Source organism: Syzygium oleosum, unplaced genomic scaffold (genome assembly GCF_021117445.2).
Source record: "Syzygium oleosum isolate NSW1041296 unplaced genomic scaffold, Sole_v2.1 Sole_v2.05, whole genome shotgun sequence".
Lineage (NCBI taxonomy): Eukaryota > Viridiplantae > Streptophyta > Magnoliopsida > Myrtales > Myrtaceae > Syzygium > Syzygium oleosum.
This window is the reverse complement of record NW_026607489.1, coordinates 4,246,554-4,266,816: the sequence shown is the minus strand read 5'-3', so window position 1 is coordinate 4,266,816 and position 20,263 is coordinate 4,246,554. Positions and strand designations below refer to the sequence as shown.

The window sequence follows — 20,263 nt, the reverse complement described above, 5'->3', positions numbered from 1 at the left end:
TATCTTTAACAAATTGATGAATTTATCACGGCAAAAAGCAAAAATATCTTCTAACTTTATAATATAGTTTTAGTTAGAAAAAAGATATCTTTTAGTTTTACCGAAACAAAAGGACATTGTACATAAGTTAATTAATTTATTTTTGGGAATTTGGAACAAATACGGTAGTAAATATTATTAAGAGGGGTGATGTTAATGAGAAATATTGAACCAAATCATGTGGTGAAAGGGTAATTCATTCAATTAACACAAAAATGGGGGTAGCCCAAAGGATGTGGAAATAGCGCCACTCTAGATTTAATTATTTCAATTTCAATTTCAACTTTTCAACATGTTATGTATGCGCACCATACACATGTAATTTATATGAGAGATATTATGCATGAAGAGATTTTACAAAGGAGGGCTTCACATGATTAGAGTTCTCTCTTCATATCATTTGTGTGTAGTGATAAACATTTTCTTATGAAATTACTTATCATTGGGTTCTATAATTTTCAGTATTATAAATAGTTTCTTCCTTTTTTTTTTTGCTTCATATCACACGCATTAATGCTAATTTTAAAAAATAACTGTAGGATGAGAAAGATCTAGATTCAAATTCGAATTAGGCATGGCAGAGATTGTGATATTACATGACAATTATCTCGAGAAATTCTAATTACAATTTTGTCCCACTTGGTAAAAATACATTGTTATCTTCTATACGGTTACTTTTAGAAAAGATATTTCTTTTTTTAAGATTGTCGTAAATAATCGAGAAATAGTATAGCACCGATTATCTTCTCAAATAAATGATTACCATTAAAGTATCTCACATCATTTGTTTACGAGGTTTGGTTCATATACTCTTTACGTTCATGTGATTTCCCTCAACCTATTAACTTAGATTTTTGTGTTGGACTTCCCTATATCGCATTTGCTTCGACATGCTCTCGTCCACACTATAAAAATCACTTTATAAGTTAGGACTTCAAAATCTATGTTATGAAAAGCTTGGCCATTTTTTTGCAATGTCTAAATTAGTGGCGAGCCCTTTGTAGCGCTTGATTAATCATACCCACATCCATCTTTGTCCCTTCGTGTAAAATTTGGTGGTGGATTATGCTTTACATTTGATTTAACGATAGGGGGAAAACTTGATGATCTAAGTTTGTTGTTCATACTCATATATGACATAGATAGTTCAATGTTTGACATGGAAAGCAGTCAAACGTAGTTCCCCCCTGAATGTAGAAATGAAAAGAAATGAAAAGTTCGATTAGAAGTACTCTCTGTAACTTTAGATTATAATCAAAAGAAATGACCTAAGATTATGCCCTTCATCTGCCAATTTTCAAGGAACTTCAACAGTACCTACAAACTGCAAAACGCATTTGTTACTTTCATGACAAGACGGAAGTAAAACCTAAATTTATCTATCGACTTTCATCAAATGTGCATGACCCACATGATCTCGAAATCATATAGTGCCAAGGGCGCAAAGACGGGTTTACCATATAATTTGAAAACAACATGATATGCGTTCTAGTCCAGCGTTTGACATACAACTTATCAACTAGTATTTGCTGCATCACTTGATAATATGACTTCATATTCTTAGCAACCCTGGGCTTAACAAAATAAATTCCCAGTATTCCAATCGCATTGGTTGGGTGGACCTCTTTCATCATCCTCTCTACTCTTCTATATACTCTGATAGACAATCTTATTGTGTTTCTTCAATTTCTCTCAGCCAGAAGACTTCCAAATATATGTTCTGTCCCATTTGCTACGTATTGCTTTCTAAAGAGAAAAGGTGGGAATAAAGGAATAAAAGCAATATACCATATGAGGTGCGGGAACCTTGATTGGAGCGAGTTCACTATGCTTCTCAACAGCTGGGTACGCAGTTCTTTAGGTTACTTTGGTTCGTTTCCCTCTTGGCTCCTCACAAAAAGTTAGAGATTGCCGCTCCTAATATGAACAAATTGCATTGACCATATTCAAGTGACATTCCAATCAAGGTCTACGGGCACAATTTTTCTCTGATGGTTCTTGCGAGTGGAAACTTCTGTAGATTCAAAGTCCGATGCGAGAAAAATTTGTGCTGAGCCAAGCAGAAGAAATTATGCGACCAAACAAGAGGAGATATATGATGAAGGATATATAGGCTGCCGTGCTGATGCAAACCATGAAACCGATGAACAGCCCCTTCACTTCAGAAGTTATAAAATCCACCAACAGATAGCCGTTGATCATTATCAAAATTGCAGCCACAGTCCAGGCCACCCTCTAGAAAACCGATAAACAAGTAACAAGTCAATCATCAGGTGAGCATCAGCTGTAACAAGTAGATCATGTCTAGTCTAATAATCCTTAAGTACATACTGCAAAGAGTTTGGCGAAATTTGGACCCAAAATAAGGTGGTGACGAGTAAGATGTGCACAAAAGTGCAAAGCCAAAAAGAAAGATGATAAAAACAAAGAACAACAGAATTCAACAACAAACATTAGTCAAGTGTTTGGATAGTCAAACATGGTTGCTCTACTTTCCTTTGAGCAGTTCGTGCTTCAGATGCAAATTACAGTTGTCCGGTAAGTAGAGCAAGATATAAAAGATGAGGCAAAGTACGATTGGTCCAGTTGATAAGAGCCGCTATTTCGCTTCGCTAGGACTAGACCTGAGTCTCAAGACTCACGAGCCTTCCTCTACCATCTCTCAAGACTCACCATCCTTCCTCTACCTTATGCCGTAAAAAGGAAGTTGGCCATAATAAGAAAGTACACTACAGGCAGAGAATGATTAGACAGGAAAAATTGACTTGTATTTTGATCATATCAACATTTAAGTCTCAGCACCCCTTATTTCTATTTAACCTTTAATTGCTTCATTTATTGCCAATTTTGCAAGTGCTCACTGATTAATTCCTTCAACAGACGTGCAACTTTCCTTTTTTTGGAACCCTCTAAACTTGTCAAATTTACTGCAATTCCAAGTGGCTAAGGGGATTATTGCAGCTTGAACAATTCTCACTAATTAACCCTCCATCTCTAGCTTTCTCCAAGCCATCATCTCATATGAAAAGCTAGCATGAACTCAAAATTTGGGCACCGGCACAACACAATGTCAATCCAAGTTGTTCACCTAAAGGATAACATCTAAAAAGAAGCACGTATGGTGATTTCAGAACAATTACCAAAAGTAATTGGATCCAAGAGAACTGCAAGAGCACATTGAGAATATATTGTAACCAAATATGAGTAAAAGGAAATCACCTCAAGCAGTGGACCAATTTTGAAGGAACCCATTAGATGCTCCTGGGATACCATAGTGAGAAGAGGTATCAGCGCAAAAGGAATTTGTATACACTGAAGCACATTAAGCCATTCATTTAAAATGTCCAGGGAAGCTTCAGACGTGTTGAAGACAATAGCCACAATTATTGTGGGCACGATGGCAAGGCTCCTCGAGATAGTTGCTCGAAGCCATTTCTTAAGACGCAGGTTGAGAAAACCTTCCATGATGAACTGCCCAGCATAGGTGCCAGTTATCGTACTACTCTGTCCAGCTGCTAGCAAACCGATACCCCATATATAAAGTATCGGAAAGAACCCTCCCCCATACTTCTCCTGAAGATAATGCCCAGCATTCACAAGCCCAATGGTCTTGGCTTTTTCCGTACCATAGAATCCCTTGGCAAAAACAGATGTCACAAGCAAATTTATGACAAACATGACTGAAAGGGCAGCCGACGACTCGATGGAGTAGTAATTCAGTGCCTCCTGGACCCGGCCTTTGTTCTGGTGATCAATATTTCTCGACTGCACCAAGGCAGAGTGCAAGAACACATTGTGAGGGGTTATAACACAACCCACCACTCCCACGGCTTGCCTAATTGTCTTTGAGCTAAGTCTTGGAAGGAGAAGACCTGCAGAAAGGATCTGAGCCCCGGGTAGCTAGTAATTGCATCTATAGCATCTTGTGGATGCTAAAATGAACGCACAAGCAAAGCAACAAGAAAAGTCCCTTACCAGTTAAAAGCTCTTTTCCACTGGGTTTTGTCTCCACAAACATGCAGGCGAAGGTTAAGGCCATTGTTGATATGAGAACTGCAAAAACAGCTTCTAATTTCCTCACTCCGTAGTTCTCAAGGAATAAAAACATGAAACTAGTCATAAAGGGAAATCAGTTAATTATCGGTGCATACCAGATAATATAAATTTATGCAGTAAGAGAGAAGTGTGCAAAGTTGGCAATTATCATAAGGAAAGGACATAAGCATGAATAAGTAATTGTTATGATGACAATCCAGATTGAGAGTACAGTACATCCAATGCTTAGAAAGACTGCAAATGAAGAATAACCGCCTGTTGGCAAGGTCTCAAAGTTCACCTGCATCTCTAGGACATTTTATTGCCAACAACGAGGTAAAGACATGAGAAACTGTTCATGCTGCAGCACATATAGCTATGAAGTGGAATTCATATATTAATACCAACATAACTACGACTATATACAAAATAAATCTATCTGTCAGCACATGTAAAGATCTCGTCTCCTTTTCCCTGTATCAGGGTCCTAGGTGTAAAAAAGTTGTGGTGAGGGCACCTTCCATTTTGGTTCTTAATGCATGTGAAAAATGTGTTCCCCATCATAGAGTAAGCCAAACCCCATTCGCCTCAATGCGACCTAGCACGCACTACCATTTCTCTGTCACAGTGAGAAATTAATGATCTTGACAAACTCTTCAAACTTTTCGTCATTTAATAAGTTAATCAACTCCGAAACATATACTGCTATTAATAATAACACATTCAAACATTTTTCTTCACTGTGAATTAAGCTCCATTTCAACGTCCGAGTTGCAAAACATGGGATGCAATTCAGAGAGTTCTTTTTTGTCACTACCCTAAACCAGTATGATGGTTACCCTCAGACATGCCGATCAATTCTATCAAAGAAGCATAGACCTCAGACTGCCTGTCTAAGCTGCAGCAAGGGCAGCAAACAAGCTCCAGTAGCATCAAGGGACAAACTATGGAATGATCAAGTTTCCTCCTACCGTCAAAAGTTTTTCATAAGTTGACGAATACCACAATGGTAAACCCGAAGCTGCAAGGTTCCAATTGCACACAAGAGAAATACAAGAACAGTGATCTCTGGGAATAAACTAATGCTTCCACTTGCAGGGTCCAAACAATATCAGAGATACACATGTTGATGTTGCTTCGAGATAACTCATAACAATTGTGATGCGCATGCTGATGAGGATTACTTGTAAATATTTTCTAAGGCTAGTAAGCACTGTGATTGGTTTGTCTATTAAGTCAGCTATAATATAATATTAGGTAAGACTAATGCTAAATAAACTAATACTGTTCTTCTGAGAATAACAGATAAATTCTCGGGGCAGAACTTAGTGAACTCTGCATTTGGCTCGATTGTTTAAATGTTGACTTTATCACTGTCACTTTCTAAACCAATCTTAATATACTTAGAATTTGAACCTGGGGGGAAAACAACTCACGATCAATCGTCACCTACCAATCTGACGCAGTGATGATGACACCGGCCCAGAGAGGCAACACCCCACGGCTGAGCACCTGGATCCCGATAGCGCTCCCAATCACCTCCTGAATATCCGCAGCGACGAGGGTGACCTCGGCCATGACCCACAGCACCAGCCGCGTCCAATTCGGGTACTCCTCCCTGCACAGCTCCGCCAGGTGCCGGCCCGTCACGACGCCGACCCGGGCCGACAGCATCTGCAGCAAGAGCCCCATCACCGTCGCCCACATCAGCAGCCAGAGCAGCGAGTACCCGGCGATCGCGCCGGCCTGGAGATCTCCCTCCAGGTTCCCCGGGTCCAAGAACGCGATGCTCATCAGGAAACCCGGGCCGGTGAAGAGCCAGAGCTTCTTCCACGAGAAGGGTGGCGCGACGTCGGACCCGGCGGGGACGGCGGCGCCGACGTCGAAGACCCGGACCTTGTCCCGGGTCGTGAACGCGGACTCGGGTTCGAACTCGCACTCACGGTCATCGTCGGACGACGGCGGCGACGACGGAGAGGGAGGTGAGTGGAGGGGCTCGGAGGGCAAGAGACGGTTCTCCTCGTCGTCTCCGCGGTGCTTGTGATGGTGGTGTTCTTGGGGGTCGGGCTGGGCTGTCGGAGAAGGCATCGCCGGCGAGTCGTGGGATCGGCGAAGTTTTCGGGTTTGCATGCGGAAAAAAACATGCGGGGACGTGTTGGGTATTCCTTTCTTTTGCTGACGGGCCAAGGAAAAACCCAAAAAAAGAGGGAGAAGAAGAAGAGTGATTTCAGCGCTCCTGTTGTGCCGTGAAAGTAGCGGGATTGACGGTGACCGGAGCTTTTACTTAATTACAGCGGAGGTGGCGGCGGTGATTGTGCTGAAGGAGCGTCGCGGCGGAGGATCACCGCAGGGGGGAGCGATTGGACGCGCTGCATTTTTTGTTCACGGGCCCGGCATGATCTGGCCCTGTGCCTGATGGGACCCATGCGGCCCAATGCATAAAAAAAAGAAGTTCAAATAAGGCCTCAAAGGTCCCATGTTAAGGTCCCAAACTTCTAAGTACGGGACAATGAGGGAGATTATCAAGAAAATCCTAAATTTATTATACCTATACGTTTTTAGTCTTAGACTAAAATGATTTATCAATGTAATTCATTTAAGTGGATACTGGCCGTCCTACATGGCACGATCAACACTGACGTTGACATTTTTTTAATATTTTTTTCTTTTCCCTTCTTATTTTCTTATTACCCTTTTCTTTGCACCTGTGGCCAGTCGCACTCCCCCAGGCAAGGCCCAACAAGGCCGACCATCGCCTATGGCGGAGGAGGGCGGCCCTCGTCGGCCATCTCCTGTGGCTGATGGCTGACAACCGGCCACTAACAAATAGAAAAGGGAAAGAAAAAAATCGAGAAATTTCTTTTAAAAATTATCTACGTTAACGCTAGCCGTATCGGTCATGGCTTCCATGTAAGCGATTTCTGCCCAAAATTGGCCGAATGTAATACCTTAATAAAATGTCAAAATTTTAAGGATATGCACATTTGAAGTCCTAAAACTTGTCATGAATGCAATTAAGTTCTAAAACTTAGAAAAGTGCAATTAAATTCTAAGACTTGTCAAAATGGTTCAATCGAATCCTTCAGTTAACTTTGTCAAATTTGGCTAACTGAAATGTTGACGGGGCTTTTTTTTTTATTTTCTCTATCATACATGGTGATGGTGTGGCTAAAATGATGTCGTTTTGGTTTAAATATAATTTTTAATTTTTAATTTATTTAAATTCAATTTATAAAACAGGGAGACACCAAGCGAGAGGTGAGGGCTGCAGCCCTCGCCGCCACCGACCCATCATCTTGGGGAAGGCTACAATAACTTGATTGCATTTTTTGAAAATTTCGAGACTTAATTGTATTTTTGTGACAAGTTTTCGGACTTGATTACATTTTTCAAAAATTTTAGGACTCAATTGCACATTCATAACAAGTTTTAGAACTTCTAATGTACTGTAGGCCTTAAATGCATTTTGAGCATTATGTCCTCTCCAGCTGTTAGTCTTGATAGTTCTTTCTTCATAAACTTACGAGAAATTTAGATTCCTTATGCTTAAAAATCTTTATAACCAACCATATGGCGGCTTTCCAAATCTCTTCTTGAAAGTTCTATACACGTGCAGAAATATTGTATGGGACACAAAGAAAATGATGCTATTCACTATTGCCAAGAGCAATCTAGCCTCATATCTACACAAATTAATAGTTGAGGTGGCTTTTGGCCAAATGCACATAACAATGAATTTATGTAGGAGGTTGTGAAAAATAGGATCCTTATTTTTCCTTAAAACTCAGGAATACCGGTAAAGGTTTTGTAAACAAGACAGGATTTTACAAAAAAATGTTGAGAAGCAGAGAATTGTGGCCAATTCCTTCACGATGAGAAAATAAGACCTATTTTTATACTAAATACCAACTTATTTGAAGATGTGAATGACAAATTGGAATAGAAATATGCAACTAATGCAGGTTAGACATGATCAATTACATTGCAATGTTTTGTCAGGTTCAGGTCATTAAAATACTTTGAGAATGTTCAAAGTGCAGAAAATCAATGACCCTGAAAGGCATAACTCCCTTGGACAACAGTGAATCATATAACTTAGAATGATCTTGCAACATGAAAAAGCTTGATTTGAAAGAGCTAATCTTTGTGAATCCGGGCCTGGGTTAAAACTTTCATAGACCTATCATCATCATCATCCTTTTTCCCTTCATGATGAGTTTCACTAACAGGTTTTGCCACCTGTGCTCTTGAAATTTCTCAAACTGTCCCCTTTCCTTTCCTCGAGAATTAAGCCCTCTTTTGTTGAGCCTCTTCAGCAATTTGAAGCTCTGAAATGGGTATCTCTAGTTTTGGAGCAGGGATCACAAATTTCTTGATTTCATTGGGGGGCACTAAGCCTATATCAGTAGATAGTTTTACGATTTCTTCATTTATTGCACCTTGATTTTTCAAAACAATTAGTGTTAACTATACGATAGCAGAATTGTCTATCCTTGGAGTTTTGGAGTGTGTTTCACTAGTTTGAGAATATATGGAGTTTTTCTCAGTTGCCTTTTGAGAGGTGTTTCCTCACTTCTAATTTCCCTGATGTCCCTCATTCCGGACATATCAATGTGTCGAGAACCTCTTGGTGCCCGAGAGAATATAGTTGCAGTTCTCTACCATTGGTGGTCCCTTGCGTACTTCTTTTGTGCAACATTCGCAACTTTGGGTGTCATTTGAGTAGTGATTTGAAGTAATGAAGAAGGTTTAAAGCTTTTTATATGAGGGAAAGTTTTGGAACGAGATTGAGAAGGTTTGGGAATGCGTAAGTTCATGTTTGGAGAGAGCGAAGAAATAGGAGATAAAACTGTATTTTGCAATTTTAGAAACAATTTTGAAATTTTTGGAAATATAAAATTTTGCTTTAAAATAAGAAGGTTTTATAAAAATTATAAATGGCAGTTATGGAAAAGATTTAGGACAAAAAAATTGGAATAAGTGTATTGAAAGTCCTAAAACTAGTCACGAAAGTGCATTTGAGTCCTAAAAATTTCAAAAAATGCAATCAAGTTATAAAGCTTGTCAAGTTGGTGCAATAAAGTCCTTCCATCAATTTTGTTCAAGTTGACAAACGTAAAATGTTAATAAGTTTTAAGATTTGATTACACCAGCTTGACAAGTTTTACGACTCAATTGCACTTTTGTGACAAGTTTTAGGACTTGATTAAATTTTTTGACAGTTTTATGACTCAGTTGCACATTCATGACAAGTTTTAAGACTTGGGATAATGACACAAATAGTCCCTGAACTTTGACTCAATGTACAATTTGGTCCCTATACTTTTAATTTGTTCAATATAGTCCCTAAACTTTAACCCAATGTTCAATGTGGTCCCTGAACTTTCAATTTGTTCAATGTGGTCCCTGAACTTTCGGTACATGTTCAATTTAGTCCCTGAACTTTATAAAAATGTTCAATGTAGTCCTTTCATTGATTCAAGTTCAAGGACTATATTGAACATTTTTATAAAGTTCAGGGACTATATTGAACATGTACCGAAAGTTCAGGGACCACATTGAACAAATTGAAAGTTCAGGGACCACATTGAACATTGGGTTAAAGTTTAGGGACTACATTGAACAAATTAAAAGTTCAGGGACCAAATTGCACATTGAGTCAAAGTTCAAGGACTATTTGTGTCATTTTCCCTTAAGACTTCTAGTGCACTGTAGGCTTTAAATGCATTTTGAGCGTTGTATCCTCTCCAACTATCAGTCTTAAGAGTTATTTCTTCATAAATTCACGAGGAATTTGAATGTCCTTATGCTTGGAAATTTTTGTAACCAAGGCAACGTATGACAACTTTCCAAATCTCTTTTTAATAGTTCTATACATGTATAGAAGTATTGTATGGGGCACAAAGAAATTGATGCTATTCATTATTGCCTAGAGTAGTCTAACCTTAAGTCTAGACACATTAATAGTGGAGGTAGCCTTTGGCCAAATGCACATGACAGTGAAATGTAAATCATGCAAATTTTGAGACACATGAAGTTGTGAGAAACAAGAGCCTTGTTTTCCCTCGAAAACTCAACGTTACTAGTATGGGTTATATAAGCATCTTTGAATGAAACATAAATTTTCACGAAAGAATGCTGAGAAACAAAGATTTATGGCCAATTCCTTCATAGTGAGAGAATAAGACTTGTTGTCCACACTAAATACAACCTTATATGAAGATACAAATGACAAATTGGAATAAAAATAGGCAACTAATGTAGGTTAGATATGAACAGTTTCAGTGCAAAGTTTTGTTAGGTCAGGTCATCAAAATACTTTGAGAGAAACAAATCACGATGTTCAAATTATAGAAAATCAATGACCTTAAAAGGCAAAAGTCCCATGGACAATCTTGAATTATACAAATTAGAATGATCCTATGACATGAAGAACCTTGATTTGAAAGAGCTAACTTTGTGAATCCAGGCATGGGGTCAAAACTTTCATAGACACTATCATCATCATGGTCCTTCTTCCCTTCATGACGAGTTTCACCAGTAGATTTTGTTGCCTGTGCTCTTGAAATTTCTCCAACTTTCTACTTTCTTTTCCTCAATGATTCAACCTCCTCTTGTTGAGCCTCCTTAGCAATTTGAGGCTCTGAAATTAGTATTTCTGATTTTGGAGTAGGGGTCGTAAATTTATCGATTTCACTAGGGGCACTAAGCCTATATCATGAAATAGTTTCATGATTTTATCCATTGTTGCACATTGATTTTTTAAAGCAACCAACATTAACTGTACGAGAGCAGAACTGTCTATCATTAAAGTTCTAAAGGGCGTTTCACTAGATTGAGCAGGCGACGAAATAGAGATTTTTGGAGAGGGAGAGGAATGATTCATACTTGTAGATGGAGTCTTCCTTAGTCTTCTTATGAGAGGTGTTTCCTCACTCTCAGCTTTGCTATTGTCCCTCATCCCAGACAGATCAATGTGTCGAGGACCTCTTGGTGCTCTAGAGAATATAGTTGCAGTTCTCTGTCATAGGCTAAGTCCTAAAACTTTCAAAAAATACAATCAAGTTCTAAAACTTGTCCAGTTGGTGCAATACTGTCCTTCCGTCAACTCTATCCAAGTTGACAAACAAAAAATGCTAACAAGTTTTAGGACTCTATTGTGACGTCCCATAACGTCACGCGCGACACGTGTCCTTTCCATCTATGCTTCTAGTTATAATTACGCATGCGGAAGCACAATAAAATTTTTGCAACATCCCTTTCAAGAAAATTGCACGAGTTTAATAATATACACATCTTCAAATTTTTATAAACACCATTATTTATTATCACAACAAAATACATAGTCCTAGAAAGGTCAGGGTCACATAACACCACTACACCTATACTAACTAAAACACTATCAAACCCAAGGGTTGATGGCCTCCAATACTATCTCGTCCCCTCCATCGTAATCTCCAAGGGGACCATCTTACAAAATTGAAAAAAAGAGGTGAACCTAAGCTCAGTAAATGAAATCTCTAAATATAAGGTAGAAGATCAGCTTACCACTCCACCTGGTATTAACAAACAACATAAGTTTAAGGCAAGACAATGAACCATACATGACCAATGTAGAAGTAACTATCTTTCCTATCATGTCATGCTCATAAAAATCACAGTTAACATTACATAGGGTCATTCACTCAAAAGCATGTGGATGGAATAACATAGCATGATGTATGATTTCCATCACTTAGTACATTCAAATCAACGGGGATGTCACGCCCCGCACCCTACGAGCGCGCGATTATCCCGCGATGGTCGATCATTGAACGCGACGTCCCAGGACGCGTCACCGACCCAACCCAAACATCAGAGATTAGGCACGCGCGGAAGCAAATAGAAACAACCCGGACAATTAATAATGACAAGGGGTAACAATAGCACAAAACAATAACTGTAATTCCTACACTTGGCAAATACATACAATGCTCATCAAAAGGGACAATGGTTCGCGAACTTAACTCCTCTACAAAAGGGGAAACTCAAAATACGGGACACTCGACCCGTCCTCGATCTCCGAGATACCCTTGCAGCGTCTCCCATCACTCACGGTCGCGGATCTGAAATGGTTATATAATAACCGTGAGAACGAGTCTCAATAAGCAACCCCCTATACCCCACGTAGGCCAATGCGTACCCAGACAAGTCGTACATGCAATCTACCCCATAACATATATAGTTCACATCATTGTACTTACCTTGCCCTCGAATCACGAGCCAACCCTGTATATTAGTCCAAACATGACAATGCAAGAATAGTTCACCACCATATCACAATCACCCGGCACACACGTTCCCACTCACATTCAACCAATTCAACCAAGCAACCACACGTACATTTAACCAATCCAATCAATCACATCGCACACACGTGTCCAACCAACTTTCCTCTCACGGACCACCGTCAACACGTCTCAAGTCCGGTCTCACAGGCATACAAGCCACACAATTCGCTCAATTTCAATGGCCGCCGTCAACACGTCCCAAGCCATACCATTCAATCAATTCCAGTGGCCGCCGTCAACACGTCCCAAGCCACACTTTCCTTTCACGGACCGCCGTCAACACGTCCCAAGTCCGTAGCCCTCCGATCAATCCGGGCTCAAATTCCAATGACCGACGTAAACACGTCCCGGTCCAACACACCTTTAACGGGCCACCGTCAACACGTCTCAAGCCCGAATCCATTTGGCACATCGGCCATTCATGCCTTCACACGGACCGCCGTCAACACGTCCCAAGTCCGTAGCCCTCCTATCAATCCGGGCTTAAAATCGACAGGCAAGCACACGCCAATCAATTAAATCAATTTCACGCCAATTGCATCAAACAACCCATACTCACAACTCAGTCCAATTCACAATTCGCCACCTCAGTCCACAAACCCGACGTTCAAGTCGGCCACACACCATTACCCGAGTCAAGCATATCATTTAATCCAATTTAAATAGCGCAATTGTAACATAATATAATTAAATTAAAACACGCCCTAGCCGTTCTAAACCCGAGACAAGTCAATAAAGTACCCAAAATACTAGGTAGGGTTTAGGAAGTCACTTACCTAAGTTTGGCCCGGGAAAAGTCGGCTCGGGCCTAAAATGGCCCGGGTGAACAGTGTCTCACTCGGCACGGGTAAGGGCGCGACGGGCGCGGGGCTCGGCCATGGCACTCGGCCATGGGCACGCCCTCGGCCACGGGCACGGCCCTCGGCCACGGCACAAGGCGCGGGCACGGGCACGGGCGCGCGGCGCGGCGCGGCGCGGGCGCACGGCATGGGCGCGGCAAGTGGCTGGTCGGCTGGCCACTTGGGCTTGCTCCGGCAGCTGGCGGTGGCGGTGACGCGGCGACGAGCAGGGCGGCTCTCCGACGACCAGCTCGGAGGGAGAGAGTAGAGTCGGCCGGAGTGGGGTGGCGAAGGAGAGAGAGAGCTGAGGCGGTGAGGGCTCGGAGCCGGCGATGCTCGGGCGGCATGGCGACGGTCGGTGGCAGAAGGAACGTCGGGTGGTGGTGGACGAGGCAGCGACGGCAGTCGAAGCGGCGGTGCGGGTTGGCTGGGTGAAACGGAGTTGGACGGGGAGGGGTTTGGCTCGGTGAGCTGCGACTGTGGGTTGGCCCGCGGTGGCGTCGGGGACGTCGGGCGACAGCGACGGTCAGGGCGGCGTCGGACGGAGGCCAGAGAAGCAGCCGAGAGGGAGAAGGAGGAGGGTGAAGGGAGGGGTGGCGGTGGCTGAAGGGGCGAGCTGGGGGCTGAGGGGGGGTCGAACTGGCGGCGGTCGGGGGCGGCGAGCAGCGGCTGGGCGCAAGGTGGTGTCACTGGTTCGAGCGAAGGCGACGCCCGCGTACAGCTCGGGTGAGTCAGCCACGAAGGTCGAGCGGCGACAGTTGGTGGCGCGGCTCGACTAGGGCGGAGCCGGGGTGGCACGACGGCGGATGGACGACACTGCGCGGCGGCCGGGCTGACTGGACGGCTGGGCTGAGGGCTGGTCGAGCAAGAGCAGGACCAGTCGGGCGGAAAGAGAAGAAAGGAAGAAGAAGAAGAAGAGAAGGAAGAAAAGAAAAAAGAAAGGAAAGAGGAGAGAGAGTCTGACAGAAGGGGAGGGGGAGAAACGTGCATGAGGGGAAAGGGGAACGTGCGCGCGCGCGTTAGAGAGAGAGAGAGAGAGAGAAGGAAGGAGAGAGAGAGGGGCAGACGCACGGGGAAGAGGGGAAACGTGCGAATCAGGAAGCTCGGCGCGGCAGAAGGAGGAGAGAGAGAGAGAGGGAGAGAGAGAGACAAGTCAACACGCACTCGAGTGCGATCCAATGGTCAGATTTCAAATCTGACGACGATCTTACGGTCCAAAATAATTCCTAGAATATACTAAGAGACAATGGCCACGAAATTTAGAGCAAACTAATTTGAGGGAGGTCTACTAGACCAAATTCGTACCCGATCGAAAATTTTACTTTTCACATATTCCTGGCAATCTCAAGGCTGGCCACAATAATATCGACACCGTCCAATTTATTTCGTCCCAAAACTCCCGAAAATCGACTGCCAAGTTCGGGGTCTAAATAACGGCCAAATTCGATCAAGTGCGATTCTAGCGAAATCTCTAATTTTAAAAATAATAACCCAGGAGTGATCAGTTCCGGGCGAGATTTTATTATAAACGCACTGACGAATTACACGTTTTATAAATCCCAAAAATGGGCCAAAATCCGGAATGTCACAACTCTTCCCCCCTTACAAAAATTTCGTCCTCGAAATTTGCAATCCAACTCAACTATACAAACAAGTGGGGGTACTGGTGTCGCATTAACTCTTCACTTTCCCACGTCGCACCTTCGGTCCCATGGTGCTCCCAAATTACTTTGACCATCGGAATTTTCTTGTTCCGCAATACTCTTTCAATTTTGTCCTCGATCCGAATTGGCTTTTCCACGTACGACACCCTGTCGTCCATGTCTATTTCTTCATGGCTCAGCACGTGGGTCGGGTCCGGTTCGTACTTCCTCAACATAGACACGTGGAATACATTATGAACGTGAGATAAATTTGGCGGTAGCGCGAGACGATAAGCCAAGGTGCCTATTCTCTCTAAGACCTCAAATGGACCCACGTACCTCGGGCTCAACTTCCCTTTCTTACCAAACCGAGATAATCCTCTCATAGGCGATACCTTGAGAAAAACGTGGTCCCCTACTTGAAACTCCAAAGGCCTACGTCTCCGGTCTGCATAATTCTTTTGGCGGCTCTGTGCGGTTCTGAGTCTGTCCCGGATAACCTTGACTGTCTCAATCGACTATTGCACTAACTCTGAACCCGTAATGCTCCTCTGACCCACTTCATCCCAACAAACCGGTGTTCTGCAAACTCTGCCATAAAGCGCTTCAAATGGTGCCATTCTAATACTCTGCTGGTAGCTATTGTTGTAGGCGAATTCAACCAAATGTAGCTGTTCCTCCCAACCACCCTTAAAATCCAAAACACATGCTCGCAGCATATCCTCCAAAGTCTGAATCGTCCTTTCAGACTGGCCATCCGTCTGGGGATGATAGGCCGTGCTAAACTGTAATCTCGTTCCTAATACCGTATGAAGACTTTTCCAAAAAGCGGCGGTAAACTTAGGATCACGGTCCGAGGTGATCGTTACTAGTACTCTATGGAGACGGACTATGTGTCGCACATACAAATCGGCATACCTTTCCAAGGCGAAATCCTTTCGCACCGGTAGAAAATGTGCTGACTTTGTCAACCGATCAACTATTACCCAAATCGAATCATGACCCTTTTGGCTTCTCGGTAATTCCATTACAAAGTCCATCGTGATGTGTTCTCATTTCTACTCGAGAATTTTCAATGGCTGCAACATTCCACCCGGCTTGCAATGTTGCGCCTTCACTTGTTGGCACGTTAAACACTTAGCCACATGCTTGGCCACGTCCACTTTCATGCCGTTCCATCAATAATGCTGCCGTAAATTCTGATACATTTTCGCGCTACTCAGGTAAATACTGTAATTACTATGGTGAGCTTTTGACAAAATCCCCTCCTTAAGCTCGGCATCACAGGGTACACTCAATCGTCCACGGAACTTGAGTATTCCATCCTCGGATACCTGAAAATCCGATTTCCTTTTTGTGGCATCCATACTCAAAATCTTTTGAATCTCTGGGTCCATCGATTGTAGAGCCTTAATCTTAATCTGTATTTCTGATTCAATCCTCAATGCGGCAAGTAGACTTGAAAACATGGCTCACTTCAAACTTATACTTTGAATCCCGGACTCCCTCCAACAAGGTCCATTCTTTGACCATCATATGCGCGATGCTCGATTTCTAACTCAGTGCATCCGCTACCTTATTAGCCTTTCCGAGGTGATATAAAATATCGCAGTCGTAGTCCTTAAGGAGTTCTATCCAATGACGCTGCTCATGCTAAGTTCTTTTTGGGAAGACAGATACCTTTAAACTCTGATTATATAAATCTGAAATTTCTCTCTACACAGGTTATACCTCCAAATCTTAAGAGCGAAAATAATCGTGGCCAAGTCCAAGTCATGCGTCAGATAATTCTGCTCATACGGCCTCAATTACCGTGATGCGTATGCCACTACTCTCTCGTATTGCATCAGCACGCATCCCAATCCTCTTAACGATGCGTCACTGTAAATCTCATATCCTCCCGAACCTGACGGAATCGTCAATACTGGCGCGGTCGTCAACCTCTGTTTTTATTCCTGAAAACTCCTTTTGTACTTATCCGTCCATTCAAATTTCCTTTCCTTCTTTAGCAAACGCGTCCATGATGTAGCTACCGCTAAAAACCTTCCCACAAAACATCTGTAATAACCTACCAGACCCAAGAAGCTCTAAATCTCGATTACCATTGTCGGTCTTGGCCAATTCATGATAGCCTCAATCTTCATCGAGTCCACTGCAATTCCTTCCCCGGGTATCCCATGTCCTAAGAACGCCACTCGATGAAGCCAGAATTCACACTTATTAAACTTAGCGTAGAAAGCGTGTTCCCTTAAAGTCCGTAGAACCCTTTTTCCAAGTGTAACTCATGCTTAGCAGGACTCTTCGAGTATACCAGGATATCATCTATAAACACAATTACGAACTGATCCAGAAATTCCTTGAACACCCAATTCGTCAAATCCATAAAGGCTGCAAGTGCGTTCGTCAGTCCAAACGGCATCACCGTAACTCGTAGTGTCCATACCTCGTCCTAAATGCCGACTTCGGCACATCCTCCTTCTTGATCCTCAATTGGTGATAACCAGTCCCCAAGTTGATCTTACAAAATATTGATACCCCTTGTAACTGGTCGAACAGATCATTTACCCTTGACAATGGGCGTTTATCGTTAATAGTCACCTGATTCAACTGTCTGTAGTCAATACATAACCTTAACGATCCGTCCTTCTTCCTCACGAATAAAACTGGCGCTCCCCATGGAAACCCACTCAGACGAACAAAACCTTCATCTAATAACTCCCGCATTTGGACTTTCGATTCCTTCAATTCCGACAGTGATATCTTGTAGAGCGCTCCCAAGGTCGGTTTTGTCCCTGGGGCCAACTCAACCACAATCTCGACTCTCCTATCAGGTGACAATCCCGGCAATTTCCTAAAGAAAGACATCGGGAAGATTACACACCTCGGCTATGTCCTTTAGCCTTGATTCCTCAACCAACTAATCAGCCACAAATTAATTATCTTTATACACCTCAAAGACAAGCTCAATCCATGCAATTTCAATCTAACAGTCTCCCAAAACAAATCACCCCGGTTCTTTATAAAATCCGAAATTTCCAAGCATAACTCATCTTTCCAAACTCATCCAAGAATGTCATTAGTAAATCAGAAATCCATAAATCGATTGCGTCTATCCACCATAAGTGATAATACGTCGTACATAATCATCCAAGTAATAACTTCAAAATCATCTCCTATTGTACCAAACACCATCTCATAACGCATCTAGACTTTCAAGGCACATCCTTCACTTCGTTCTCAGCCACAACATACACTTTTCCTTACGTCCTTAGCCGATTCTGATTAATCTGCGGGGCAGCTCTCGCTTAATGTCCTACCTGCGATCGATGCGATTGCATTAGTGACCTACCCTGTCGATTTAACAATTTCTCACTTGGTGACCTTACTGTCCACATCCTCAACATGCTCCACTTCTACCTTGGCAATGGCCATTTCTATGCCTCTTTCTGTAAGACAGACATGCAGCGTTGGAGTAGTAATTCGGCTTCCCAAAGTTCTTTCTTACTAGAGGGACAAATCTCCAATTCTCTGTCATAGACTTCTTCCCAAGTTCCAATTGTCCCTAACCGGCACATACCACGATCCAGAAACGGCAGCCTTTTCACTCATATCCGTGTCAACCATCGAGCTCTCTCATACAACTCATTGTAATCCCTTAAGACTCAAAAGTACTAACTGATTGCGGAATTCCGGTTCCAATCCATCCCGAAACCTCCTTGTCCTATCCACATGGTCCTTGACCATCTTTGGTGCGTACATAGGCAACCTTACAAACTCGATCTCGTACTGATCGACTGACATTCGATTTTAGCGAAGCCGGAGAAACTAGGTCATTTTCTGTCCTCGCGCACTCTCTCAATGTACTTCTCATTGAAGGCCTCAACAACGACACCCCAGTTTGGGATTATGCCCTTCGAACTATCCTACTTTGGGGGTTCTCTTACCAATCACTTGCATTTCCTTGAAATTGATATACAGCCAGGGTCACTTTCTCCTCACCAGTGCACCCGAATACCTCAAAAGCAATGTAGCCTTAGGGTCACATTTACCATCGAACTTCAGAGGTTTCAATTTCAAATATTTTCCAACCAGCTGACGCATCTATCTGATTGCATTAACTTGCCCTTGACCTTGATTCCCAACATTTCTATTATGCCCATGATTCCCGTTATTTCCATTGGCGGCGACAACAGCGGCCTCAGCATTAGTAGCAACAGTAGCATTTCGCTCCTCAGTTTTGCCTTCCCATTAAAATTCTAACTTCCTCGAGTGCCCTCAAAATCTCATCCCATCTGGGATCCTCTGCAACTCCAACTTGCGGACCTACACGACCTCAACCTCGACCTCTGCCTCGACTACTCAACCTCACAGGGTTCAAGGGTTCACAACACCCACTTACCTGCTATAATTCCCCTCGGGAATTAAAAACCTAGGCCAACTATACCAGTCCCAAGCCCTAGGCAGTGAATCACCACAATTCACTTAGCAGATAGTCAATCACAAACAACACCCAATCACAACAATAGGGTTCGTGCACTTACCTCAAGTCCTGACGCGCCTGCATTTCACACGTTATTGCATAACATCACTCAGCAATCACAATCAAACAGTCTGGGGTAACGCATGGCCAACAAATCTCCCTAACTGGCTACCCCAAAGTCATCGCTCCTTATCACTCCAAGCTTCGACCATCTTGGTTCGAGCTGAACTTGCTCTGATACCAAATCAACGGGGATGTCACGCCCCGCACCCTACGAGCGCGCGATTATCCCGCGATGGTCGATCATTGAACGCGACGTCCCAGGACGCGTCGCCGACCCAACCCAAACATCAGAGATTAGGCACGCGCGGAAGCAAATAGAAACAACCCGGACAATTAATAATGACAAGGGGTAACAATAGCACAAAACAATAACTGTAATTCCTACACTTGGCAAATACATACAATGCTCATCAAAAGGGACAATGGTTCGCGAACTTAACTCCTCTACAAAAGGGGAAACTCAAAATACGGGACACTCGACCCGTCCTCGATCTCCGAGATACCCTTGCAGCGTCTCCCATCACTCACGGTCGCGGATCTGAAATGGTTATATAATAACCGTGAGAACGAGTCTCAATAAGCAACCCCCTATACCCCACGTAGGCCAATGCGTACCCAGACAAGTCGTACATGCAATCTACCCCATAACATATATAGTTCACATCATTGTACTTACCTTGCCCTCGAATCACGAGCCAACCCTGCATATTAGTCCAAACATGACAATGCAAGAATAGTTCACCACCATATCACAATCACCCGGCACACACGTTCCCACTCACATTCAACCAATTCAACCAAGCAACCACACGTACATTTAACCAATCCAATCAA

General features: G+C 42.9%; 1 protein-coding gene across 1 annotated transcript; it reads right to left on the bottom strand.

Moving 5' to 3' along the window:
- Nucleotides 1–1,586: 1,586 nt before the first annotated feature.
- LOC115685664 (metal transporter Nramp2-like) lies at nt 1,587–6,357 on the bottom strand. The gene is made up of 4 exons (XM_056311848.1): nt 5,528–6,357; nt 4,015–4,151; nt 3,259–3,911; nt 1,587–2,274 (listed from the first exon to the last, which is right to left on the bottom strand). Exons 1-4 carry the CDS (start codon nt 6,202–6,204, stop codon nt 2,062–2,064), a joined length of 1,680 nt encoding a protein of 559 aa, XP_056167823.1. The 5' UTR covers nt 6,205–6,357; the 3' UTR covers nt 1,587–2,061.
- Nucleotides 6,358–20,263: the final 13,906 nt, after the last annotated feature.

Bases quoted from the DNA above. Each gene is read 5' to 3' on its own strand.
- LOC115685664 (XM_056311848.1), bottom strand. From the start codon at position 6,204: ATGCAAACCCGAAAACTTCGCCGATCCCACGACTCGCCGGCGATGCCT. The intron at 3,912-4,014 runs GTAAGGGACTTT...TCCTTTCTGCAG, and splicing joins TGGAAAAGAGCTTTTAACTG to GTCTTCTCCTTCCAAGACTT. The intron at 2,275-3,258 runs GTGATTTCCTTT...TCGGTTTTCTAG, and splicing joins AAATTGGTCCACTGCTTGAG to AGGGTGGCCTGGACTGTGGC.